This window comes from Aspergillus puulaauensis, chromosome 1, assembly GCF_016861865.1.
Source record: "Aspergillus puulaauensis MK2 DNA, chromosome 1, nearly complete sequence".
NCBI classification, from domain to species: Eukaryota; Fungi; Ascomycota; class Eurotiomycetes; order Eurotiales; family Aspergillaceae; genus Aspergillus; species Aspergillus puulaauensis.
Genome location: NC_054857.1, coordinates 5,163,221 through 5,186,022, shown reverse-complemented (window position 1 = coordinate 5,186,022; position 22,802 = coordinate 5,163,221). Strand labels below are relative to the sequence as shown.

Here is a 22,802-nt window from a genome sequence, read left to right as displayed (position 1 = left end):
TGGCCTGCCGCTCTGTTTGAGGTTCGGGATTGTCCCACTGATCCATGGTAGAGCAGCGGTGTGGTTGTGATGCTTGAATACTGAGCTTCGGTTCCCCACCCAAACTCTCCGATAAACAAACCGCGAGGGCCCAAGTCTCTCTCTCCTTGCATCGGATAACGATACGAATTATGATAGTTAGGCAGGGCCGAGGTGCGTGCACCGTCTTCTCGAGCGTCTTCTGAATTTAACTTTTTCAGATTTTTTCCTTCTTATTTTCTTTTTCCCAGACGCATCGGTTGACGGGGGCGACCACCACCAGCAGCAGTACACGTGTTGAAGTGGATGATTTTCTGGTCTCGAATGGAATTGGGCCATGATGGATTCATGTTAGACTAGATCTCAACAGATTAAATTAAATAGATCTACTTAAAGCCAGTGCTTGCTTCGGGTGTCCCCCCCTCTTGTCCTCCACTGCATCAGCTAATGCTGGGTGGGCGCAAATCATCTGCTGCTGCAGCACAACCACAACAAATCACCGGCACAACAACAACCTTTTTACCATCTTCATCCCCAGCGCCCTCGATCAACCCTGAGTCTTAGGGTCTCCCCAAGGTTCTGTTTGGCAGAGGAGCCTGTGCTGTGCGACTGATCCCTTGTTTTCTCGCTCTTTCTCCGTCTCCTCATTCTCGTTGCCACCGTTCTAGTCAGCCTCCATGGAGGGGCTCTCTTTCGGCTACCATCGCATGAGGACGTTTCACTCTCTCAATTGACTCTTCTCCTTCTTGTCAGGCCTATCGGCCATAATAACACTACTCGTCCTTCTCTATCATGCTCCCCATCCCTTTTTCTATGTTTCCGTTTCTCTAACCTTGGATGGGTACTCTTCTGTCGCTCTCTCCACACAGCTGACCTTTGGGCTGCTACCTACAAGGTAGTCCCTGGTCTCTTCAGTTCTTTCCCTCACTTTTCTCTGTTCGCCCTTACATCTACTAATCTAATAACGACCTTTCGAATCCTTCGCTCTTTCCCTCCCGCACGAGCGCCTCGCCATCGTTGCGCGCGCCGCGCCGCTCTGACCTTCCTCATCGGCCACCATGGCGACCCCTTCGTGTGCCCCGTCGGACCTGCCTTTGGACCAGCTCAGCCTATACCATGTCTCGGATCCTTCGTTATCGTCCATATTTGTCTTCTACGGGCCCGTATCCACCGCAAATGCAACCGTGAGCAGTTCGCGCATCCAGGCGCATATATTGACACCCGCCGGTTTCCACAGCTACCCGCGTATCACCGTATCCCCCGCAGCACCGCTGTATGCCGCCGTCAATCATTTACCTCGAGATAAGCAAGGCGACGAGGTTTGTCGCGCTCTGGCTGTCAGCATGCTGAAATACTTCGCCGAGTTGTCCGATCCCGCAAAGGAGTGCCTGCAAGCTCTAGCTCGCGCGGGGAAGCCGGGGGGACAAATCCCTAAGATGTTCGATGAGATGCACGCAGCCGACCTAGCAAATCGCATGGTAAAAGTGGAAAATACAACCGATATAGTGCGGGATATCCGTGGCGCGTTTCAGGAACGCAAGATCCCGTGGGTCGATGTCGATGTAGTGCTTCCTTCGGGGACCATCCAACCTCCCGAACAAGCAGAACACGACGCTCACACTGCGGACGAACCAACGGATACGAAGGATACCGCTGACGTTAATTATGGAAAATATTCGGCTCTCATACGGGCTTTAGGGACGCCCATGTTCTTGCCAACCTCTCGACTGAAACGGGCCCCGTCACAACCCACCAATGTCAGCCGGTCCAAGGTTTTCTCTCAGAATCAGAAGCAGTCGCTCCGCCTTACCATGTGCGAGGTAGTAGATACCGAGGAGAGATATGTCAGCAAGCTGTATAGTCTTGTTTGTGAAGTGGCCGAGGAGTTCCGCGCGAGAGCGCAAGGGAAATCGGCATCAAGTACTAGCCCTAACGAGTCCGACTTGGCTACGCTATTTCCCCCATGTTTGAATGAGATTTATAATGTGAATATGGGCTTCTTGGATGTCATTCGCAACGTGTTGGAAGATACGGAAAGGGATGCTATTGCCGACATTACCGAGGACACCGAGTTACCAGCATCCACTTCCCAACGGTCACTTGAAGACGAACCAGATGCAATTGGTGCTGTTGCATTTGCAAATGCGCTCCTCGAATGGTTTCCTAAGTTTTCCCAGCCCTACGGAGATTACATGCGCGCCCACAACGCCTTCACCCAGACGTTGAACTCGTTCATGAGAGACAAGAACTCTAGTTTCTCCAGGCGCGTGTACGAAACTGGGGAACAGAAACTGCGATCGTTATTGATGGAACCTGTTCAACGACTTCCGCGCTATAGCCTATTGATCGATACGATGACAGGCAGCCTGCCTTTGGTACACCCTGCTGTCCGCCCACTATTGAAAGCGCGGGATATAATCAAGGACATCTGCTCGCTTGATGATCCTTCTTCTACTAATCATGACCAAGGATTTCGACGACTAAAAGAGTTGGTGGATGGATGGCCATCCACTATCTTACCCACCGGCCGATTGATTACCGCTGTTGATTTCCACGGGTTGTCGTCACCATATCATTTGGATCTTTCAGATGCTGTCTCGGATGCGGGGATCATGCTGCTATACAAGAATTGTCTTGTGCTTTTATCGAAAGCTCCAGAGAGTCGCATGACGGCACGTGGCCTGATGGCCGAACTAGACAACGCATCTTCTACAGCTCAAGGTGTTGCAGGACCACTTGCCTCTTCAGCAGAGATTCGGGTTGTACAGGTTTATGATCTTCACACCGTACGCTGCATGCAATCCACATGCGGCCGGATCCTCTTTCTTGCTCCTGCATCAGTGGCATCAAAACCTAACCAAAACACCTCTGTGGACCTATTGGCTCTAGAACCGATCTCTATGTATGGAGGTCGTGCTGGTCGAATCGTTGAGGAGATCATTAAAGCAAAGATCGAGGGAAGATTCTCCGAAAAGGAAAGGGAGAGTGGAAAGTGGTCGCTCCGAAATCCAACCGGTACAGTTGGCAACCTTGGTATCCTGGCATGTGTATTTGAAGATGAACAAGGTGTGGAGACGAGTCGACCCGCGCCGTCAAAAATTAGAGTCGTCTTTGATACACCAAGGGCGCTCTGCAGCCAGACATTGGGGAATTCAGATTTGGAGGTGATCATATTGGTTTCTCTGCTGGGCGAAGACCAGTATCGGGTGAATGTGGACTCGATAGTAGGTACAGGTTCGTCGGACATCGTCACGGTGGATGGCTTCGTGCCAGTGCTTTCAAAACGCTGTGAGTATTTCCCATGGCTGGGTCCTCGACTCGAAGTCTGATTTGCTAATTGGAAAAGTGCTGAATATCCTTCAACCCTTGCATGACACCCCAAATAGGCACATGACGGAGTCATTAGTTCATTCCAATTTTGCTATCATCAAATACCTCGCTGGGCATCTTATAGGGCAGTTTAAGACCCCGCGTGGCTTCCGTCCCCCCTCACCAACGAAACTGATTGCAAACCTCCTGGGTGGAGGGCATTCACGAGACAGTAGCACCTCAAGTTCCAAAGCTCCTGGGTCGGCCACTTTACACGGTGAATTCCCCAAAATGCCGCCTCCTCGCGCTCATGTTTCCCGGTCAAATACTTTACCATCTTCATTCCCGGGAAAAGAGGAGACTCCGGTTAAAAATTCCGTCGCAGGCACGACGTCCTCCAAGGTATCGGATAGTCCTTTTACAGTTCTGGAACAGGCGTTTGCTGCCTATGTTTTAGCGCTGCAATCTCGGAGCGGGAACATTGTTGGGCGTACCCTTCGAACAAGGGACAATGTGGACCGATCATCAGTGAACGAGTTATACAACGTCCTGCTGGAGGATCCAGCAAGGCTCCAGGCCGCAGCCGAGGTAGCGGTTGACACACTATTTGTGGCGTTTGAGACATTCATGGCAAATGCATGGAAGGAGCACATGGGACCGGTTATAGATCCCACCGGCTTGCGGATACTCCAGGGCCAGTTTGACGCCATGTTTCCCAGAGAATTTGAGGAATGTTTTCGGAAATTTGTTGCGGATATGAGCCCTCAGAACCGTCGCGCTCTCGCTTCACTTATCCGTCTCCTTGCGGATCTTCTCGATGCTTCTGGAAGTGATGGCGACCGAGGCGCCTTGACAGCCGCTTTTGCGGAGATTTTAACGATCGAAGGTGATCCAATGCAACACGTGTCTCTGCTAGATAGATTAGTGGATGACTTTGATCATCTTTTTGATGAGTTCGTCCCAAGCGGCTCATCACTGGATGGAATCCTGACTGGCGACCTGACCAAACCTACTACCCAAACCCCAGGCTCTGTTGGTTCCAACGCATCGTCCTTCCGCAAGCGCTTTGGCTTCGGCATACACCGAGAAAACTCTGGAGAGGGCAAGGTTGCCTCAATTCTCAGAACTCTCAGCAAAAACAAGGGCCCTAACGACTCAGAACCAGGGACGCCGAGGGGTTCATTGTTAGTGCGCTCAAAGTCGATAGACCTCGACACAAGTTTAAGTTCTCTTCTACGCCCCGGCTCTCGCGATCGCTCTGGTGCTTCTATATCGCAAGAACTTATTCGGCGACCTGAAAGTGCACAAGAAGACCCGCCAACCTCAATAAAGAGTACATCCGGAAGCGGTGTAGTGAGGGTGCGTCGAAAGCGAAGGAGCTCGCTATCCGACTTACGACCAGGGACGGCATCAACAGACGTTTCCAACCTATCGCCAAGTCAAGCCGCCCGTCCCACAACTCCTGGGTCTTCTTCAACTAATCTACAAACCGATCTTCTGACTCCTTCAAAGACTGCTCGACCTCAGACTAGCCATGGTTCAGGGTCCACGAACCGTAGCACCTCACCTTTAAAAGGTAGCCCACCCCCAAGGCAGGGCTCACCTAGCCGGCGATCACCTGTCCGCCCAGTCACACCCAGCCGTAAAGAAAACGTCGACCCAAGATACTCCACAATCGACAGGTCTCCGAGGAAGAGGATTGAAGAATCTCTTTCCCCAAGTCTGGAACCAAAACGCAGGTCTGCAGTTCCCAGCTCCAAGGCCCCTGTGCTGAAAGAGCGACCGGGGCATATTAATGGGTCGGAGACTACTCGTCCGCTATCTTCATCGTCTTTAACCAAATCGCAGAGGTTGCGGCTACAAAGTCCTCAGAAGGTACGTTTTTAGCTTCCAATATGTAGACCTTTCCCACGTGGCTAATCCGTATACAGCTCCGGGACCGCCTTCAAGGCGAGAAAAAGGCACAATCTTTTGCTCAGCTAGGCTTGAAGGATGAACTGGAGCTTATTGGTCAGGAGCTTCGAGGATTTCGGCCATCGCCGACTCGACAGCAGACAGATTCAGAAATTCAAGGCACTTCCGACGACACAAGCGCGGCAGCCCTGTCGGCCCGGATGCGGAATCTCGAACTAGCGTTCGAAACCCTATCAGGCGATCTCAACAACCGAACCTCTACCATGGAGAAGGACCTGGAGTCGTCCCTTGTTGTTAGCGAGAAGCGCGCCAAAAAACTCGATGAGTTGTATCGCGAGGCCAGTGCTGAGAACGAAGCCCTCTATGGTCGATTCAATTCAGAGCTGAGCAAACTTGCCAAAGATGTCCGCACTTCGGATGGTGAGGATGCGTTGAAAACTCAGCTGTCGTCTGCAATGGATGAGATTGGGAGATTAAAGAAAGAGAACTTTAGACTGAAACGCGAAGTTGGGGGCCTTCGAGCCCAGCAAGCAGCAGTGGCGTTGCTCAAGGCGAGCGCTGAATGATTTCATCGAGGGACACCACTTCGCACCAAACAGGACCGAGTTCCCTGAACTTGGTCTATTATGTATGTCCTTCGCGCCATGGGGGAAATTTTGGGTGTCAGGTACGAGCATATGAGCGTTTCTTGTATTTTCTTCTAAAGACTTGGTCACTTACGGCGTCTGGATTTGGATACACTTACGAGACTGGCGAATACGGATCTCGTCCATTCTTTGAAGGATGTCATTTTCTTTGTATGTAAACAAGTGGCTGAACTGCATGTATCACGCCTCGGTCGGTTGACTATACTGAGGCGAGGGATCAATCACCGATGGTGTTTGTCTGATTACTTTCTCATTATCATGGTGGATCTATTTCCATTATTCCATTTGTGGATTAGCGTGCATAGCTTATACTGACCCCATTAACTTTAATGATTCAAGGTCAATCATCTTATACTTCCATTCCCAGGTTATTCTCCAACCCCTAAACTCCAGCCTCGGAAACATCAGATCAATTGTTGGCAGGGCCAACGGCACATCAACGGCTCCCACCACGCCATCAGCTTCACCCTCCGCAATAGCAAGGACTGGAACCGTAAACCGTGATTGCCCCGGAGCTTCCTGATCTAGTTTTGCAAAAAATGCAGCTACACCAATGCTGTCTTCATTTTCGCACTCACCCTCACATACAGGATTGGTATTTTGCCCCTTTCTTTTTGACTTTTTGGTATGCACTTGGCGGAGGGTGGAGATATCTGATTGGCGGAGAGGGCGAATAACAAGGTGGATTCGGCTTTCTTTGGAACGCTCCTCGTTGTTTGCGGATGGTGTCCGAGTAGGTACGGGAGTAGAATTGGAGGATGGCCCTTCGTCTCCATGTTGATAATGGGGAATTGATGAGGTATATTGAGACGCCAAAGGATCTTGTCTAGGGACGATCGAAGCACGGATCCAGAAGCGGTTATCCCATAGTGTCCAGGGTATATGTGATTCTTGTTCTGGGCTTTTTGGTGGGGCTGGGCTTGGTACATTGAAGTGGAGGATTGGGTCGCGATGACGCATGTATGGTTGGCGAGTTAGGAGCCAGCTCGTGTCGCCGTTGCCAGCACCAGCACCATCATCGTCATTAGGTGTTGTTGTTGTTGTTGTCGTCGTAGATGTGTTGGTATTCGAGGGATCCAGGGGGCGGAAGAGCACGCCGCCTAACGTAAATGGTTTTTGCTTCTTCCCCATTTTCTCTTCAGTTGCTTGTGCTGTGGTGGCCGGAGAACGGAAGACACGACTGGTGAACCCTTCAAAACTACTGAATGGGAAATGGTTGTCTGGAAACGGGGAGACGAGTTCCGTTATCCGACGAAGAGTGAGGGCTTGGATTTCGTGGAGGCGCTGAGGTGGTATCCCTTGTTGTTGAGCCTCCGTAGAAGATGGTGGTAGAGATCTAAACTGGACCGTGATGGACCCCGAAGCGAGCCGGAGACTGAGTAGCCTGCATTGGGATTCAAGAATACCATCGGAGAAACGGTGCGAGTCATGGATTAAGCTCCGGCTGTGGTCGACTAAAGATAGGACAGACGGGTTCTGTAGAGCACGTGGTAGAGAATTAGACGACAGAAGCGAGCGGATCGCATTGCGAGGCGTAAGGGTAGGGTCAAAATTGGTTGGGTCCGAAACGAACGGGACTTTATTCTCCTGACACGTTGCGACGAGATCCGCTTTAGGGAAGGAGAGGAGTGGTCGACAAATGAGGATTCCGCCTGTTGATACCCGCGCACTGCTCTGCCGGCCTGGAGCTGGGCTTTGGCGTTGAGATTGGATAAATTCATCAGCATCCACAGTGAAAGTCTCCCCACTCCCCGACACTCCGTGAAGACCATGACACTCTGGAATCCTCGCAAGAGGAGAAATACCCGCTAGTCCTGCGCCGCGGGCACCAGAGCAAAGTCTCCAAATCGTAGTCTCGACGTTGTCATCCTGGTGATGACCCATAAGTAGTGCTTCAATGCCCCGGTTCCTACAGGCCTGTCCCAGCGCCTGGAATCTCAAGCGACGTGCCTGCGTTTCGAACGCAGAAAGTCTGATGCCCGTCCAGTCTAGCGGGAGGATCTGGGTCGTGATACCTGGGATTTCTTAGCTAGGTTCAACTACTACACTTTGAATGGGGGTGGACAGGTTGAAGCACGCACCCAGTTCTCTAAGCCAGCTCGCAACAGTGTTTGCTTCCTGGGTACTTTCCTCTCGAGCCTTATGGTCGACGACAAAAGCCGTGACGCTCGCCTCATCCCCGTTATTGCTATTAACATTGACGCCCCGGGCTTGGGTTTGCTTCTGTCTCTCCCACTGCCTGCATAGATATGCCAAGGCCATGGAATCTGCTCCCCCACTGATAGCTAGACCTATGTACTCATTAAGTTTCATATTCATAGCATATCCAATTAGAGATATCACTAACCTAATCTACGGGGCACGACTGATGTCGTCCCCGGGCGAAAACGACACGATTCAAGCCATGTTCGATTGAGCGCGTCGGCGAATTGCGGGACAGTAATTGCGCCTGTGCTTTTTGACCGCAAAAGACATGGTGCTGCCATGTATGGTGGTCCATGTATTGTGCGTGTTGGGGATATAAATTGGGTGAGTTGATATAGGGAATGAGGTTGAAATGGATCCATGTCTTGCCGCTTGAAGGCGCGGCAGGGCTGTGCACGTGATCAATCTACCACGAGGTATATACTACATGGAGGATCTAATTCTTCAACTAGGCAGGCCGAAAATTGTGCTTGAATAGCTAATATATACATATTTATGCCGTAATCACACAGGGGGCAGCCGAATAACCGCTAGAATCTTAGAACAGAGGTATCGCGCACCACCGTAAAACAACGAAGCCATCATGGTCACCTGGTGGGCGCCAAACGAAAAATAGAAAAGGAGAGGCGGGAATGTGCTAGGATGTCTATGCCTAAGTGCATAATACAGCGTTAAATCAACTGTTATTTACAGAGGCAGGTCCTGAAGCCGTGCTGCCCTGTGAAGCCCCGGCATCCTCGACATGGGCAGCAGCTCCGGCTCCGCCTGACTCGGACTGGGGTTGTTGGTTGGATTGGGGTTCCTCAATTCCTGGGCTTTCCTTGGGATTGTTGCCTTTGTCAGACCCTATCAGTCGAATTGCCTTTTTGTCGGTAGCCTTGTAATGGAGAACCATATCGGTGCTGTTGCGCCAGTGGAGCGCTCTTATAGTGGCAAGAGTCATGTTGGGGGTTATGAGCTGTTTGCAGTTAATAAACTTCCAGGATGTGATTGAGGGTTAAGCCAAGGGAGACCTACAATGTTATGACAGTACAGCTCAAGGTAATCCTCGGGTTTCATTGCATCTTGTACCGGGTCGTTGGTCGGTTCTTCGATGCGCTCCGATACGTATGCTAATATTTTCTTGGCCCGAAGCATTCGGTTGGCGTTCAGGCGGGAGTTGTTTGTGTTGCCATTGAAGCTAGGCCTGAATTTCCGTCAGTACGTATCCAAGAGGTCCACGGAGCTCAGCACTTACGGGTCTGGTTTGACGACTGGTGGTAGGGAGTCGTCGTATGGTTTCAGTGTGAATGCGACTTTGACGGGCTCCTTGAAGGGCATTTGGTTCTGACTAGGTTAAAAAAAATGAATGGGCCAAGATTTGCAATTATCACTTACCCTGAGTAGCAAATCGGCTAGCCACAGCGGCATGGCTTTCTCAAGTTTCTCCCTATCCTGGCTGATATTTTCAACAGTACCTCTGTAAATATCGGTGGCCACAACCGAATCGCCAGATTCTTCTTGGATAAAGACTACAGTGCGATTTGGTATATCCAGCAGGGGTGTCTCGCTCTCGTCGCTAGGGGCAAACGCCGATGCCAGATCTTGGCTTGGATTGGCGGAAAGATATTCCTCATAATCGTGATGTACTCGCTCAATAAAGCCGCTGAGGTTGTTTTCGAAAACCTTCTCCTCCTTCACGGATGTCATCTCAGGCTCCTCTACCTTTTCTTCTTGTATCTGCGGCTTGGCTTCAGACGAGGTACGCCCCAGCTTCTTGGGGAAGTCCATCCGGAACTTCTTTCCAAAGCGTGAGCTGCTGCTCTTCTTGCGTTCCTCCTTATCAGGCTCACTGGCCGAAGTAGCAGTTGGTGTCTGCTCTCCTCCTGGTGTGGACAAGGACTTGTCGGGTTCTGCAGGTGTTGCTTGAGTTTTGGGAGACGAGAAGTAGTCGCTCGACCTATCCGACATGGAGCTCCTCGCCACATCCGCACTTTGATGTGACATTAAATAATCAGAAGACTCTCCTGGAGACGTCCCCATGTTATTGTGGGTGTTATGCCCGTGGTTTAGAACTGACGCCGTCAATGAACCGGGGCTTGTGGCAAAGCCTATTCCAAAACCAGGGGTGGTGGGACTGCCGAATGAATCATAACCCGAGCGTCCAGGAGCGGAGGATGGATCTGGCGGTACCGGCACGCTTAACTTCCCTGGGATATCCACTGGCGCGGTCTGACTATGTGACTTGGCCATTTCCTCCGCTTTAGCTTTCGCTTCAGCACGGTATTCGGCGTCACGCTTGACCTGTTCATCCACCAACGGAGCAAAGAGCCAACGTAAGGCCCACTTTCCCAAGTTCACTATACCAGGTTAGCGAGGCGAAATCCAATGTAAGAAAAAGGCGTGCGCACATCTTTGATCCTCCCGTATTTGAGAATAGTCTGCTAGCTGAGCCTCATCCGCGTATATTTCTGCGTCGAAACACCTTCCTGGCTCGAGTATTACAGACAGCCTCCCCGTTCGAATATCAATCGTGCACCAGTGTGCGACACTCTCAGTAGTGTTGACTTCCAATTCCACATCATCCATATGACGTTTGCCGAATGACTTGATAGGTACACACTGGATATCGTTAGCACGGCTCTGTCTCGCTTGAGGAGGCAGGTGGTGGTTACCCTAAGTAAATCCCATAAAATGACTTCGCCAGCGGAATCTTGTGTTAATGTGCGTTTCCGGTCATTCAACAGACAGTGCTTGATTAGTCCATGCTGACCCTCTACTGTCTCTTCAGGCAGAGAAAAGACGGGAAGTGTGATGCCTAGTTCCTCCTCAATGTCCGGTCGCGGCGAGGATGGCTGACCATTTGCAACCGCGTTGGATGCTTGGGGTATCCGTGCACTAGGTAGTATAGACGTGTTGGAAAGAAGCAAAAGTGACTCGTAAGGTATCGTTGTTGGTTTTTCCTTTGGCGACGACTTGTTTGACTCTTTTTCGTTCGCGTCTGAAGGATCGCCAATCACTTTGGGAGCGTCAATCTCCGCAGTCGTATCAATGTCACCCCAGCGATTGATGCTAGAAGTCGGCGTTGCAGTCCAGATGTGGTCTCCAGCTGCTACAGCCTTGATTACGCCCTCATGCTCCTGTACTGCAGCCACACAAATACCCTGTTCAATATCGGAAGCATTCCTCGTATCAGTTTTGGCAACCAGACCGGAACGGTCGCTAGAGTAAAAGACGGAAAGGTTGGGATGGTTCGAATAAAGCGACCAGACGCTATCGTTGTGCATAGTCAGCGTATGCATGCATCGGCCTGCCGTCAGAGACCAGATCTTGACAGTCTGGTCCGAAGACGCCGTCATAATCGTATCACCGTCACTATTGATTAGAATATCTCGGATGTTGTCCGTATGCCCAACGAATTTCGTGATCAATTTTCCGGACTTCGGATCCCACACCCTCACCAGCTTTTCAGGTCCACCACTAGCCACGACGGAAGAGACAGCACCCAAAGCGTAGACCGAGCCTTTCGCACCTTCATCCGTACCAGCGGCACCTATGCTAAGGATTTGCCCTTTGCCATTGAGGTCCCACAAACTGACTTTGTGATCCAAGCCGCCCGACGCAACCCATGTTGACTGGGATCCTGGGCTCGCAAGCGCCTTGACGTAGTCGGTGTGTTTACCGATGGGCTCGGGGACATCGGTAGTCTCGGAGTGAGGCCGCCATAGCCTAACCGTGGTGTCCGACGAGGCACTAACGAGGGCAGAATTGTTCTGGGTTAAGACGATGTCGTTGATCCAGTGCGTGTGCGCCTGAACCTGATTACGAAACTTGGTCGGACCGGGTTTCGAGGCTGAGGACGAGGGAAGCGAGGGAAGGTCGAGGTCCCACGAGCATATCACTCCATCGCGACCAGCCGAGTAGCTGATTCAACAGAGTTTGGTCAGAATCGGGGCAACACCGACGACTGCGACTTGCAGTGTTTCTTAAACAGGGCGGCTCGGACACTCACAGGGTCGATCTCTCCGGGTCTATCGCTAAGCTATTGATACCCAGCCGATGACCACCGGGTGCATCAGCCGGAGGGAGCACTGGGCAGACAGCGATGCTTTGGTCAGCTGCAAATCCAGATATCGGAGCTATCGGAGGGCTTGCGAGAGGACTTTGGGGTGCGGGAGAAAGAGATAAAACAAGAAGACAGAAAAGCCATCGCGGCGCAAAACACTTACCATATGTGACCCTTTGATGGCTCAGTTTGCGTGCCATGCAGCAGGCGGCGACAGCGACGAGCGTGCGGGTGAAGCAGTTGAAAGTGCGGAGGGAACGGGCGATGCGGAGGCAGTGACGGGACGATCGCTGCTCACGAGCGTGCGATCAGACAGGCAGCGGTGGAGACAAGCATTCCTCTACAAATACAAAGCCGACAACGCAGAACGGATGGCAAGCACGAGCAGGGCGGCTCTAGTCCAGCAGGAAGCGACGTCTGGGAGAAGGAGGCTGTGGAGGAGAAGCGGGGAATGAGATTTGGAGGCGATGAGGTTGTGCCTGACGGATTTATTAATCTACTTGGCCTATGCGCTAGGACCCTTCGTTCCTCTTCCACTCCTTTGATAAAGGATCTGATCCCTGTCCTCTTTCATTGCAGCTATATAGACCGGCTGTATGGAAACCTGCGCCGAAAGCGACCGCAATTTGACACTCGAGCAGCGACGGCCTCAAACAGCAAAGACCGACACTAAGCCGATCCGGCTAAATGAATGGGTCTGAAGTGGGTAATTGTATATATTCTGGAATGTAATAATGATATAACTATACGGAGTAGAGATTATTAACATAAATTGTTTAACCTTTTCACCACATGGATAGATTAGGGAAAATATACTTCCAAAATGATCTCCTCAATCAAGCCCATTTACTCCCCAACAAAGATCCCCTGCTCATCCAATTTCTCCCACGAATCCCCCTCCATCCAATCTCTCATCTCAACCTTACAACTCACTCCCCACCCCGAAGGGCGCTACTACAACCAAACAGACCGCAGTCCGTTGCGCATCGCAAACCCATAGCACTACACCGACGTCGAAAACATAAACAAGAACAGCACCGCCAACAACAACCTTACTACTGACATACAAAGTGAGAAATCGAAGAAGAATGAGCGCAATAATGGCAATGACAACGATACAACTCGAACGGCCAGCACAACCATATTCTACCTCTTGACGCCGCATTCGCCGCTTGGCGCGTTCCATCGGAATCGCAGCCGGACGGTGCATACTCTTCACCGCGGCCGTGGACGGTATGTGGTCATCCATGCTGATCGGGCGGCGCGCGAGAACGGCGAGGGTAAGGTAAGGGCATTGATTGAGTCGTTTGTCGTTGAGCAGAAGGCTGAGATGGGAGAGCGGCTGCAGTGGTGTGTGGAGGGGGGTGACTATAAGGCGAGTTATTTGTTGCCGGAGGATGATTCATCAGGACTCATGGATGAAGTTGGAAACGAGAAACAGCTGCAATCTGGAGGGTTATTGATCAGCGAGGTAAGTTGTTGATGGAATATTTTTTTACTGTGGACTATGTTCTCATACCTATCCATTGATTTGAATAGACCGCTGTCCCGGGCTTCGAGGCGGCGGACCACGAGTTTCTGACGCATGAGACGATGGAGAAGTTACTTACACCTGAACAGGTGAAAGAGCTGCAATGGTTGCTCAGGAACCACGAGGTGTCCTGATTCTGTGATACCATTGTGCATGAGCCGCACAGAAGGCTTTCCAATCACAGCCCTTGAACATATACCTGGATATGAACAGACAGTAGCTAGAAGCAGTGGCTATATCCGACCTTGTCTATTTATGACTGTTCTAGCTCTAATCGAGGTTCTATCAGTATATACACACATTATTATACATCAGTTCAACCTAGTCCTCTGCTTTCGACTTTCCTTCCAAAGTATTCCATGCCCACTGGTAGCTACCCAAGAAAACCGCACCCCCAATGCCAATCCACGCAACTCGCGGCTGAACACCTCTCCAAAAAGCCCCAAACCCTTCCTTGGAAATCTCCTGCACCACATCCCTAATCCTTACTCCCGCCTTGCCCTCCGGACCATCCCCCCGCCGCGCAAGCATAACCCGGGTCTTAATAACATCCAATGGCGTCGTCAGCCCGGCCGAAATCGCACCCGCAATGCTACCAAAAATCGCACTCGTCGACGCAGGCACCTGAGCGCCACCCGCCGTACCCAATCCAGCCTCCAATTGCCGGCGTTTGGCATATGTCTCCTTCATACCCTCCCACATCGTGAACTGCAAGACCGTAAACGGGATCTCACGCGCGATCGTAATACCAGCTCCACGGTACAGCTCCCGAATAACCTGTCCATACCCTCTCTTCGCGCCGGTCTTGGGGTCCGGGTGCCGCAGGGACAAAATGTCCTTTAGCGCATGCCGACTGGAGCCGCCGAAGAGGCCGGCCTGGGCTCGTTGCTTGACGACTTCCGTCGGGACTCTAACGGCGCAAGCTGCAATCTCACCCATTGAAGAGGCGAGCGATTGTGTAAGGATTATGTGGCTGCGGGATTGTGACTCGGGGTTCGCGGAGGAAAGAAGGGTGCGCTTGACGCCATCGTAGACGATAAAGAAAGATGCGGCGGAGGGAGCTGAGCCGAACAGAACGGAGGGAAGGCCTGCGTAAATGCCGCGGATTGTCTGTCGGAGAGAGACGCTTGGGGCGGGGGCTGCGGGCGCATGGTGCCTGGCTTTTTGGAGACGGGTCTTGATTGTATCGAGCGGGTAAAGGGAGCAATCGACTGTGAGACCCGCAACAGCGCCGGACTAGAAAAGGTCAGCAGAGTGCCTAGGTCGGTCGATGATGGCGATTTTGGAATAGAAGGTGTCTTCCGCGTACAATTAGGGACCTGGTCCAGAGGGAGGACACCAAGGGCGCTTGACTTTGATCTCGTGACTCCGCCATCTGTGTTGGAGGAATTGTGGGAGCGGCCAGATTCACAGTATCACGAAAGTCAAACTAGCATTCCGTTCTCCCAATTCGAATCCGGAAGATGTTAGAGGGAAAGCGTAGAGAGGGGAAATTTGGGGAAATGGAGAAATGGGGGAATTGGAGATTCCTTAAGGTTTCGCATGCAGTCCAACATTTTGTCGGCAGTCGTCCCGTAATCGCCTTTATCTCCGCCGATACCGCAGTCCCGCTTGCCTACGACGTACTATCCACATTATCTGCACGTACGCTCCGAACCTAGCACTATTTGATTGATCAAATCGATCACTTTTGATGTATTCATGTAATCTATAGCTAAACAAGCTCGCCTCTGGGGTGAAATTAAAGACAGGTAGATATGAAAGAAGGGAGCCTCGGAATACAACAAATACACTGCTGGACTCATGTACAGGATGCACTCTTACGGGGCAATGTCAAAGCCAAAAGTGAGACAAAAAAGAAGAAAGCAGGAAGCCAGTACTGGGAAAAAAACGAAAACTAAAGTGCAAAAAAAAAAACAACAACAAAACAAAACAAAACAAAACAAGAACCTTGCGGCAAATTCCTGCGGTAAGGTTACTGCTGCCACAACACCCACCACAACGCCGATATGAGACAAAAGATGAATCAGGAATTAGAGTAGGTAGTCGACCTTACGGTGTATGAACAATGACAATGGGCATATGGGGCACAGAAAGTAAAACAAATCCACCACCTGGGCGAAACAAAAGGTTGACGACAAAGTAGGTCTAATTGTAGTTAGCAGCGCCGCAAAAGATATCACGAAAGGACGGTATAGAACACAAGACGCCATGAATCTAAGAACGCACAACACAGAAGGATAAATTAAGCTTTTTTTTTTTCCCTTTTCTTTTCAGTTCGATCATTATACACAATCGGCTGCCAAAATCATTTCGCCTTACTGGCGACAGGCACACTCGGAGAAGGCGGCTCGAGGACGTGCGTATGGCCCGGCGCCTTGATCACCTCCCCTGTCACCTCCTGCTGGCATGCTTTGATATTCCGCACCCACTCATCTGTCAATATATCATCGAGGGTGGCTCGGTCGTTCACGCTCACTTTGAGCATGCGGCCGATGATGTAGCGGCTTTCGCGAGGAAGAAGCCGCAGCAGTCTCCAAGGGCCCTTGATGACTTCCTGACGTTGCCCAGCCGATTGTGTTGAGCCAGATGGAAGCGGGGGTGCCTCTTTGCTTGTAGTTCGAGTGGGTTTGTTCTGGCCACTAGTCTTGTTGTCGGCACTGTTGCTACCGTCTGTCTTCTCCTGTGGACTCTCTGGTGGGTGGTTTTCCTCTTGGCTGGCTGCCGGTGGTTTTACAGGAGACGCCGGCGGTTTAACAGGGGACCGTGGGGGCGTCGCCATTATTTTCGAAGGCTCCTCGCTAATACTAGATGCAAATTGCGCACCTTTTTCCTCATTGGGGGTAATTGTGAGATTCGGCGCCGATTTTACAGGCCGGTGCCGCCTTGGATCGGCGTCCGGAACAGGAGTGCCAGGTGTGGGCGTCGAAACAAAAAGCCTATAAGAGTTATCGCTGGCTCGGGGCTGCTTCCAAGGAAACCGGCGTAGGCTCATGCAGCAAAAAATGATGGCTAGAGACCAGACATCTGTTGGGCGAGGGTCGTATTTCTTCTCATCATAGACCTCTGGCGCTAGATATGGATCAGATCCAACGATTCCTAAAGCAGTCAGAACACTTTCTGTTTTCATCAATAATTACTGTTATCGTGTACTTACCCGACGCGTTCACGATGTCATTCTCAAACGGATATCGAAAGACCACAGCGCTTCCAAAGTCAATGAGTTTCATGATTCCATGCTCGTTGACGACAACGTTATCCAGTTTCAGATCCCGATGAGCTAGGCCCATTCCATGTAGGTATGCCACGCCGCTCAAGATCTGCTTGAAAGAACAAGCCACTTCGTCTTTGGACATTTTGCCCGTCATGACAATGGCAAATAGATCAAACGGCGCATACTCCATAACCTCATACCAATGGTTTCCCTCCTGGATAATATCAAGTGTCTCTATGATATTGCCATGGTGGAGAGTCGATCCAATACAGAATTCCGCAGTCACCTTCTTGGAATATTCTTTTAGCGTTTCCCAGGAATGACGCTCCCTGAATTGCTTTACGGCGAATGTCACGCCGTCGCTGTTACGCTTAAGTAACCGAACAGAGCCACCAGCGCCTGAGCCAAGAACCTTCCCAAGTTTTCCGTATTTGGAGTTGAGGCCATGGTCATCCGCAAATGGAACGTTGTCGGGCGCCATTTGATAAGGAGTGTTCTTTCCAGACGAGCGGCTGGACTTTTTTGAAGTGGGCGATTCCCCACGCTTATGCTTGTGACCCATTTTGAAAAACCGCTTGAGTTCCGCCATATGACCATGCGGCTTGGTTTCTGCTTCTGCTTGTCGTACGTCTTTCTTCCCGCCAAATATACCCGCTCGCTTATCGCTCACTTTGAGATCCGATGCACTAGAGGAGCGCGCGCTCGAAGGACGAGGATGAGATGTCCCATGGTGGGCCCTGCGTTTCAAATCACGGCCAGTGAATATGAATCGTGGATCAAGCTGCGTGAGATTCTTTGACTGTGGCGGCCGCCTGCTGCGAGCATATGGGTCATTCGGCTCGCCAATTGGTGTGATGGCACCGGGAGGGGTGTAGCTCTCTACGTTGGTGCCGGGTGTCATTGGTGGACTTTCATCCCTCGTGTTTCCCTCCGGGCCAACAAAAAATTGTGCTCGATGTTTTGTTCCATTGAGAGGATGTGAGGATGTTTGCGTGACGTCGTTTTGTCTCGATAATTGATCTGTTGACGATGGACGTGAGCTGGGAGCGCTCTGAGCGATTGCACTCTTCGATTGCGCGCTTGTTGGGGGAGAGGCAGAGGGAGTGATTTCTGAGGGTTGGGAAGAAGGAGGGGCTTGCTTTGCTGTCGTCTGAGCAGGTCCAGTCTGTGCAGCGTCGTTGTTTTTAGCTTCACGCGAATGAGTCGCGGCGGGTGTAAGAGGGGGTGATTGCATCGCTGATGCTGGAGGGGAAGTATGAGTTGAGGGTAACTCGGAGCCGTTCTCTCGTGCACTGCGATCGCTTGACTCTCGAGATACGACCTAAAAGCAAATAATTAGCACCAACTACTTCATCAATGAAATAACGGGATGTGGACAAGTTAATTATGTGGGATGAAGCCATACCCTTGACGATGGAAGAGAAACCGGATCGAATGAAATGTTGAACATTCTCGACTCCTGTAGCTGAGACTTTTGAAGAGTTGCCGCGAGCGAACGGAGATCATCTTCTTGCTTCGGATCGCGGGACGGAGCTTTCCCAGTGGAAGGCAACTCCGGGGGCTCGAACTCTTCATTCACTGAAGAGAAGCGCACCTGCGCTGGTTGCTGCTTGGATTTGGCCTCGGTGTTACCAGAATCAGAATCCTGTCCGGCGGGTGTCTGGTCTACATTTTGGGATTGCAGGGTTTCGGCTGAAGGCGGCAGTCCTATTAGAACATACATATGGAATAAAATCACAAGTGCGACAGTTAGTGCTTACCGAATTGCGCTGGGTTCTTCCCATCTGCAGAGTCAGTCGCCTTAGACGTCATATTGTCGAGGAGCGCGGGCGGAAGTCATGCCCCTCCAAAGATGCAATGGAAGTTCGACGAGTCGTGAGAGACGATGAGGAGCAGAGGCTGAAAGGAACGACTCCCATGTAAAACTTGCTTTATTTTTTTGTTTTTTCCAGGTCGATTGGTGACGGAACTTGGTGGGACAAGGCGTAGAAGGGCGCGGGTTTCGCGTGGGCGACGGAGCAAACGTTTCGACGAGTCCGGTTGCTGCTGTTACTCACAACGGCCCGGAAGCTTCGCAGGCGGCGTGCAGGGCCGGAGACAAACGGACGAGAGGATTTCGGACCACCAAGGAATTGCGCAAGACAGCAACAGAATTTGTTGCGACTGGGGAGAGGGCAAGGAAAGGGTAGAGGAGAGTGGAGAGAGTCTGATAGGGAAAAGTGGGAGGGAAGAGGAGGGGGGCTACTAGTAGTAGCAGCAGTAGAAATAGAACTGGGAACTGGAGGAGAGAAAGCAAGAGCGGCGGTCGTGTCTCCGACTTGGAGAGAAAAACAAGCGGCGGCGGCAATAGCGGCGAGATCCACTGCAGTCTAGATTGACCACATGGGCTAGGCTTTATCAGGTTCCAGGCCAGGAAGAAGAGAAGTTAGAGAACCAAACAAAAGGGCGCTGGCTAATGGTTACTGATGACGAGAGGACAAGAAGCAGAATGCTCGCCAAGTCAATGGGTATAGTCGAAGAATGATTTTCGTTCCTCGCAGCATCCGGAATCCCGCGGAGACACGCCTGTTGGCAGCGCTGATGACTACAACTCTGGAGTCTGAAGAGCGCTCCGTATTATCCGTTGCATCACCTGCCAACTGCATCTACCCCGCTGGGTTACAGTAGTCTTAGCCGCAGGGAGAATGCGATTTTCTCGAATCCAGCCTAGAATGATCCCGTGCAGGTGGCTGAACATGGATACCGCATTGGTCGCTGCTCCAGATCGGTGATGTTTTCCAGAAGCAGCCGAGATTCATTGCTCCTTGCATACCAACGCAACCTGAATATGGGGTGCATCATCAAGCCGCGTCCTTCTTATTGTTAATCATTTCTATTCCATTTCTGGAAAAGGGCGTTAACCCAAGATCCATAGTACTACCTATCTCCAGACTTGAAACTGGTACTATACTGCGGGGATCCCACCCCGAGTTCGAATATACAGTAGCCTTCTCACCTCATACTTGACTAAGTGGCACCAGGCGAATTGCTGGGCTTCTGTCACTTCCAGCGCCCGGTGAGTCTTGCCAAGCATAAATTAGTAAGATCCATATGCAAAATGCATAATTTACTGAGTCACTATCTGTTTGGGTTGTGCTGCCAAGCGCTTGGATATGGTTATGATCCTCCCTCTCCAGAACAGACAGATTCTCGGAGGAGACTCGGTGACACAAGTCATCATCACTATTTCTTGGCTCCTGGCCGTTACTTTCGCCACACCTTCCCCATGGGCGTATGCTTCACCCCTAGTTTTGAGTTTGGCAAGTCTCGCTCTACACCTGGGCAGGGGAGCGAAGAAAGCAGTATATGAAGGTTGCGATTAATTGCGCTTTCTATATCGCATGCAAAGGCTATAGTACATAGTATAACAGACCCATCTCCGAGAACGCCGGTATCATAATATCCAAAGAGTTGCTTATTGCACAATGCAAATGACACCACATCACTCAAGTAGTCCAACTCCGCCATTTGACCTCTTATGGGGCGATCTGAATTCCAACTGACTTCGCCTGCGCCATGACGCTCTTGCAAAGCCCCTCCAAGCTCAATCCCGATAGTCTCGTCTCGGAGTGCTTGATCTTCGCGATCTCATAAACGTGCTTCAGGGAGACCTTGCCGATTGTCTCATGTCCGGGGTTCTGGGCACCACGGATTCTGTTCTTGCGTGGTTCTATCCTTGCCGCCTGCAACAGCAGCCATGTTGTCGTAGGAGTGCGGATATCGAAGTGGAAGGAGCGATCGGGGCGCACTGTTACGCGAGCGGGAATCGGGACACCGGGGTTAATGTGAGCTGTTCTAGCATTGAATTCCTATGGAGATTTAGTCTCTCATTCCTCGTATCATCCGAGCAGTATTTTTCAAGGTCACCTTGCAGAAATCCATGCTTTTGACACCTTTACTACCCAGAGCTGGACCGACGGGGGGACTAGGACTGGCCTGTCCGGCTCCCACGATGAGCTTGACGATTTGGTCCTTGGCTAGTGCTTTTTTGGCCATTGTGAGCGAGTGATATGTTGTATGGAAGTATCTGTGGAGTGTTCAATTCGTCCAACATCGGAGCTGTTTCTGTATTTGCGGCCAAGATTTTCGATTCGGGATGGCAGATCGGAAGTCGGAGTTTCTATCCGTTTCGGGAGTCAACCTCCAAAGTCCTCGCGGGAAAAATGCTGAACGTCATAACTAAATAATGTTGCCCAAGCGTGGTTCACGGTCCAACGAGAGACTAGGGATGTGGTGACGGGCTGACAGTAGTTTAGAAATTCATATGTACCCAGATGTTACCTAGGTCTCTTCCTTCAGCTCCTGGCCTGCGCGAGTGACCTACCCTAAGCTCTGATTGTCGATTGGAAGACCCCTTTGGGCCCCGCGCGCTATCGATTTCTCCCTGATCTCCAGCCCTCTTCCCTTTCCACCTTCCTTCTTACAACTCCCATTCTGACTATCCACCATGAATTGGCTCAAATCTACGTAAGCCTTATCTCCTTCTGCGAAATGCATCCCATTCCTCACCCCTTGACGGCGATCGTATTATCGCCCTGCTAACCGTTTCCACAGCCTCTCCGCTGTTGCGGGAACGCAGGAACCGATCTATGGCCCTGAAGCCATCCAACCCGTCTCTCAGCAACAGACCGAAGATGCCCCTTACAGAGAGCTTACCAAGGAGGATTTGCGGTGGCGCGCCTTCCAGCACACAAATGTCGAGACCCAGACATACTATGCCATGGCCGATGAGGGCACGCTAGTTATGGTTCAGATCATTTACAGCAACATCGCGTGAGTCCCGTCGTGGCATCCCCGTCTTGTCGACCCCTCGATTCTGCTTACTTCCTGCCTTGGCCGGTTTCGAAACGGTTCTAATCGTTTGGTTTATGCACAGTGGAATCCATACTACCGCACAGTTCAACTGCAAGATCTTCAATACTTCAGGCGATGGAAACCCCCACATCTGGTTCTCCGATCCCCTGAGCAACCACATGTTCGATGAGAGCATGCTTTCCTTTGCCGCTGATAACATCTCTCTGTCTCTGAATGAAGCGGGCGATACATACACCTTTAAATCCGCTGTGAACGAAGGGTGTCTCGTGGATTTGACCTTTGCCCGCATCTCGCCGGGTTTCGCCATCGGCAAGGAAGGCACCACATACTTCGGTACAGACCCCGAGAACCCATGGGGCTCTATGCGCCATATGTTCTGGCCCCGATGCAATGTAGCCGGAACCATAACCACTAAGGAGAAGGTTTATGACATGAAGGGCCGGGGTTTGTTCTCCCAGGCTCTTCAGGGCATGAAGCCCCACCATGCAGGTGCGTACAGAGAATTCGGTGGAATGGTAATATGGTTCTGACGTGAATAGCTTCCCGCTGGAACTTTGTCAACTTCCAGACGCCCTCTTTCTCCGCTATCATGATGGAGTTTACGACGCCGCCCTCCTACGGCTCAACTGTGGTAAATGTTGGCGGTATCGTCAAGGACGGCGAGATTATCTACGCGGGTACTTCCAACACCGCAACTCACACAGAGTCGTCAGAGGATGAAACTAGTAACTGGCCGGAGCCGAAGTCCATCAGATGGGTGTGGGAAGGTAAGACGAAGGATGGTAAACCCGTCACCGCGGAGATCGACGGCTCTCTTGGGTCAAAACTTGACCGTGTCGACGTCATGGCCGAAGTACCAGGTTTCATCAAAACCATTGCCGGCAGCGTCGCAGGCGCGCGACCATATATTTTCCAGGTAAGCCACAATTCATCCAGGCTAGTTGCGCCAAGCTGACTGTTCGCCAGTACTCGCCTCAGGAGAAGCTCTCCCTGAAACTGAAGGTCGGCGACGAAGAATTTACGGAGAAAGGAAGCATGTTCTCCGAGGCGACTTTCATTTCCTAA

The 22,802-nt window shown here is 51.3% G+C and overlaps 9 protein-coding genes across 9 annotated transcripts; 3 read left to right on the top strand and 6 right to left on the bottom strand.

Moving 5' to 3' along the window:
* Nucleotides 1-1,076: 1,076 nt before the first annotated feature.
* On the top strand, nt 1,077-5,807 carry APUU_12046A (putative Rho guanyl nucleotide exchange factor; the record flags this gene model as incomplete). The annotated part of the gene is made up of 3 exons (XM_041698204.1): nt 1,077-3,306; nt 3,365-5,202; nt 5,259-5,807. The coding sequence occupies 3 exons, from the start codon at nt 1,077-1,079 to the stop codon at nt 5,805-5,807; spliced, it is 4,617 nt and encodes a 1,538-aa protein (XP_041551412.1).
* Nucleotides 5,808-6,194: 387 nt separating this feature from the next.
* Nucleotides 6,195-8,455, bottom strand: APUU_12045S (tRNA lysidine(34) synthetase; the record flags this gene model as incomplete). Its single annotated transcript, XM_041698203.1, has 3 exons — nt 6,195-7,903; nt 7,970-8,179; nt 8,236-8,455. 3 exons carry the CDS (start codon nt 8,453-8,455, stop codon nt 6,195-6,197), a joined length of 2,139 nt encoding a protein of 712 aa, XP_041551411.1.
* Nucleotides 8,456-8,769: 314 nt separating this feature from the next.
* APUU_12044S (WD repeat protein) lies at nt 8,770-12,338 on the bottom strand (the record flags this gene model as incomplete). Its single annotated transcript, XM_041698202.1, has 8 exons — nt 8,770-9,051; nt 9,111-9,279; nt 9,331-9,419; nt 9,471-10,432; nt 10,484-10,694; nt 10,748-11,996; nt 12,085-12,163; nt 12,302-12,338. 8 exons carry the CDS (start codon nt 12,336-12,338, stop codon nt 8,770-8,772), a joined length of 3,078 nt encoding a protein of 1,025 aa, XP_041551410.1.
* Nucleotides 12,339-13,060: 722 nt separating this feature from the next.
* Nucleotides 13,061-13,387, bottom strand: APUU_12043S (uncharacterized protein; the record flags this gene model as incomplete). The annotated part of the gene is made up of 1 exon (XM_041698201.1): nt 13,061-13,387. One exon carries the CDS (start codon nt 13,385-13,387, stop codon nt 13,061-13,063), a length of 327 nt encoding a protein of 108 aa, XP_041551409.1.
* Nucleotides 13,388-13,468: 81 nt separating this feature from the next.
* Nucleotides 13,469-13,803, top strand: APUU_12042A (uncharacterized protein; the record flags this gene model as incomplete). The annotated part of the gene is made up of 2 exons (XM_041698200.1): nt 13,469-13,609; nt 13,678-13,803. 2 exons carry the CDS (start codon nt 13,469-13,471, stop codon nt 13,801-13,803), a joined length of 267 nt encoding a protein of 88 aa, XP_041551408.1.
* Nucleotides 13,804-13,990: 187 nt separating this feature from the next.
* On the bottom strand, nt 13,991-15,044 carry PET8 (putative mitochondrial carrier protein (Pet8); the record flags this gene model as incomplete). Its single annotated transcript, XM_041698199.1, has 2 exons — nt 13,991-14,905; nt 14,979-15,044. The coding sequence occupies 2 exons, from the start codon at nt 15,042-15,044 to the stop codon at nt 13,991-13,993; spliced, it is 981 nt and encodes a 326-aa protein (XP_041551407.1).
* Nucleotides 15,045-15,977: 933 nt separating this feature from the next.
* Nucleotides 15,978-18,695, bottom strand: HRK1 (putative protein kinase; the record flags this gene model as incomplete). The annotated part of the gene is made up of 4 exons (XM_041698198.1): nt 15,978-16,768; nt 16,827-18,204; nt 18,289-18,575; nt 18,644-18,695. 4 exons carry the CDS (start codon nt 18,693-18,695, stop codon nt 15,978-15,980), a joined length of 2,508 nt encoding a protein of 835 aa, XP_041551406.1.
* A 1,703-nt stretch (nt 18,696-20,398) lies between these two features.
* APUU_12039S (mitochondrial 54S ribosomal protein uL11m) lies at nt 20,399-20,918 on the bottom strand (the record flags this gene model as incomplete). The annotated part of the gene is made up of 2 exons (XM_041698196.1): nt 20,399-20,731; nt 20,790-20,918. 2 exons carry the CDS (start codon nt 20,916-20,918, stop codon nt 20,399-20,401), a joined length of 462 nt encoding a protein of 153 aa, XP_041551405.1.
* A 451-nt stretch (nt 20,919-21,369) lies between these two features.
* On the top strand, nt 21,370-22,802 carry SVF1 (survival factor 1 family protein; the record flags this gene model as incomplete). The annotated part of the gene is made up of 5 exons (XM_041698195.1): nt 21,370-21,389; nt 21,477-21,695; nt 21,799-22,226; nt 22,277-22,653; nt 22,704-22,802. The coding sequence occupies 5 exons, from the start codon at nt 21,370-21,372 to the stop codon at nt 22,800-22,802; spliced, it is 1,143 nt and encodes a 380-aa protein (XP_041551404.1).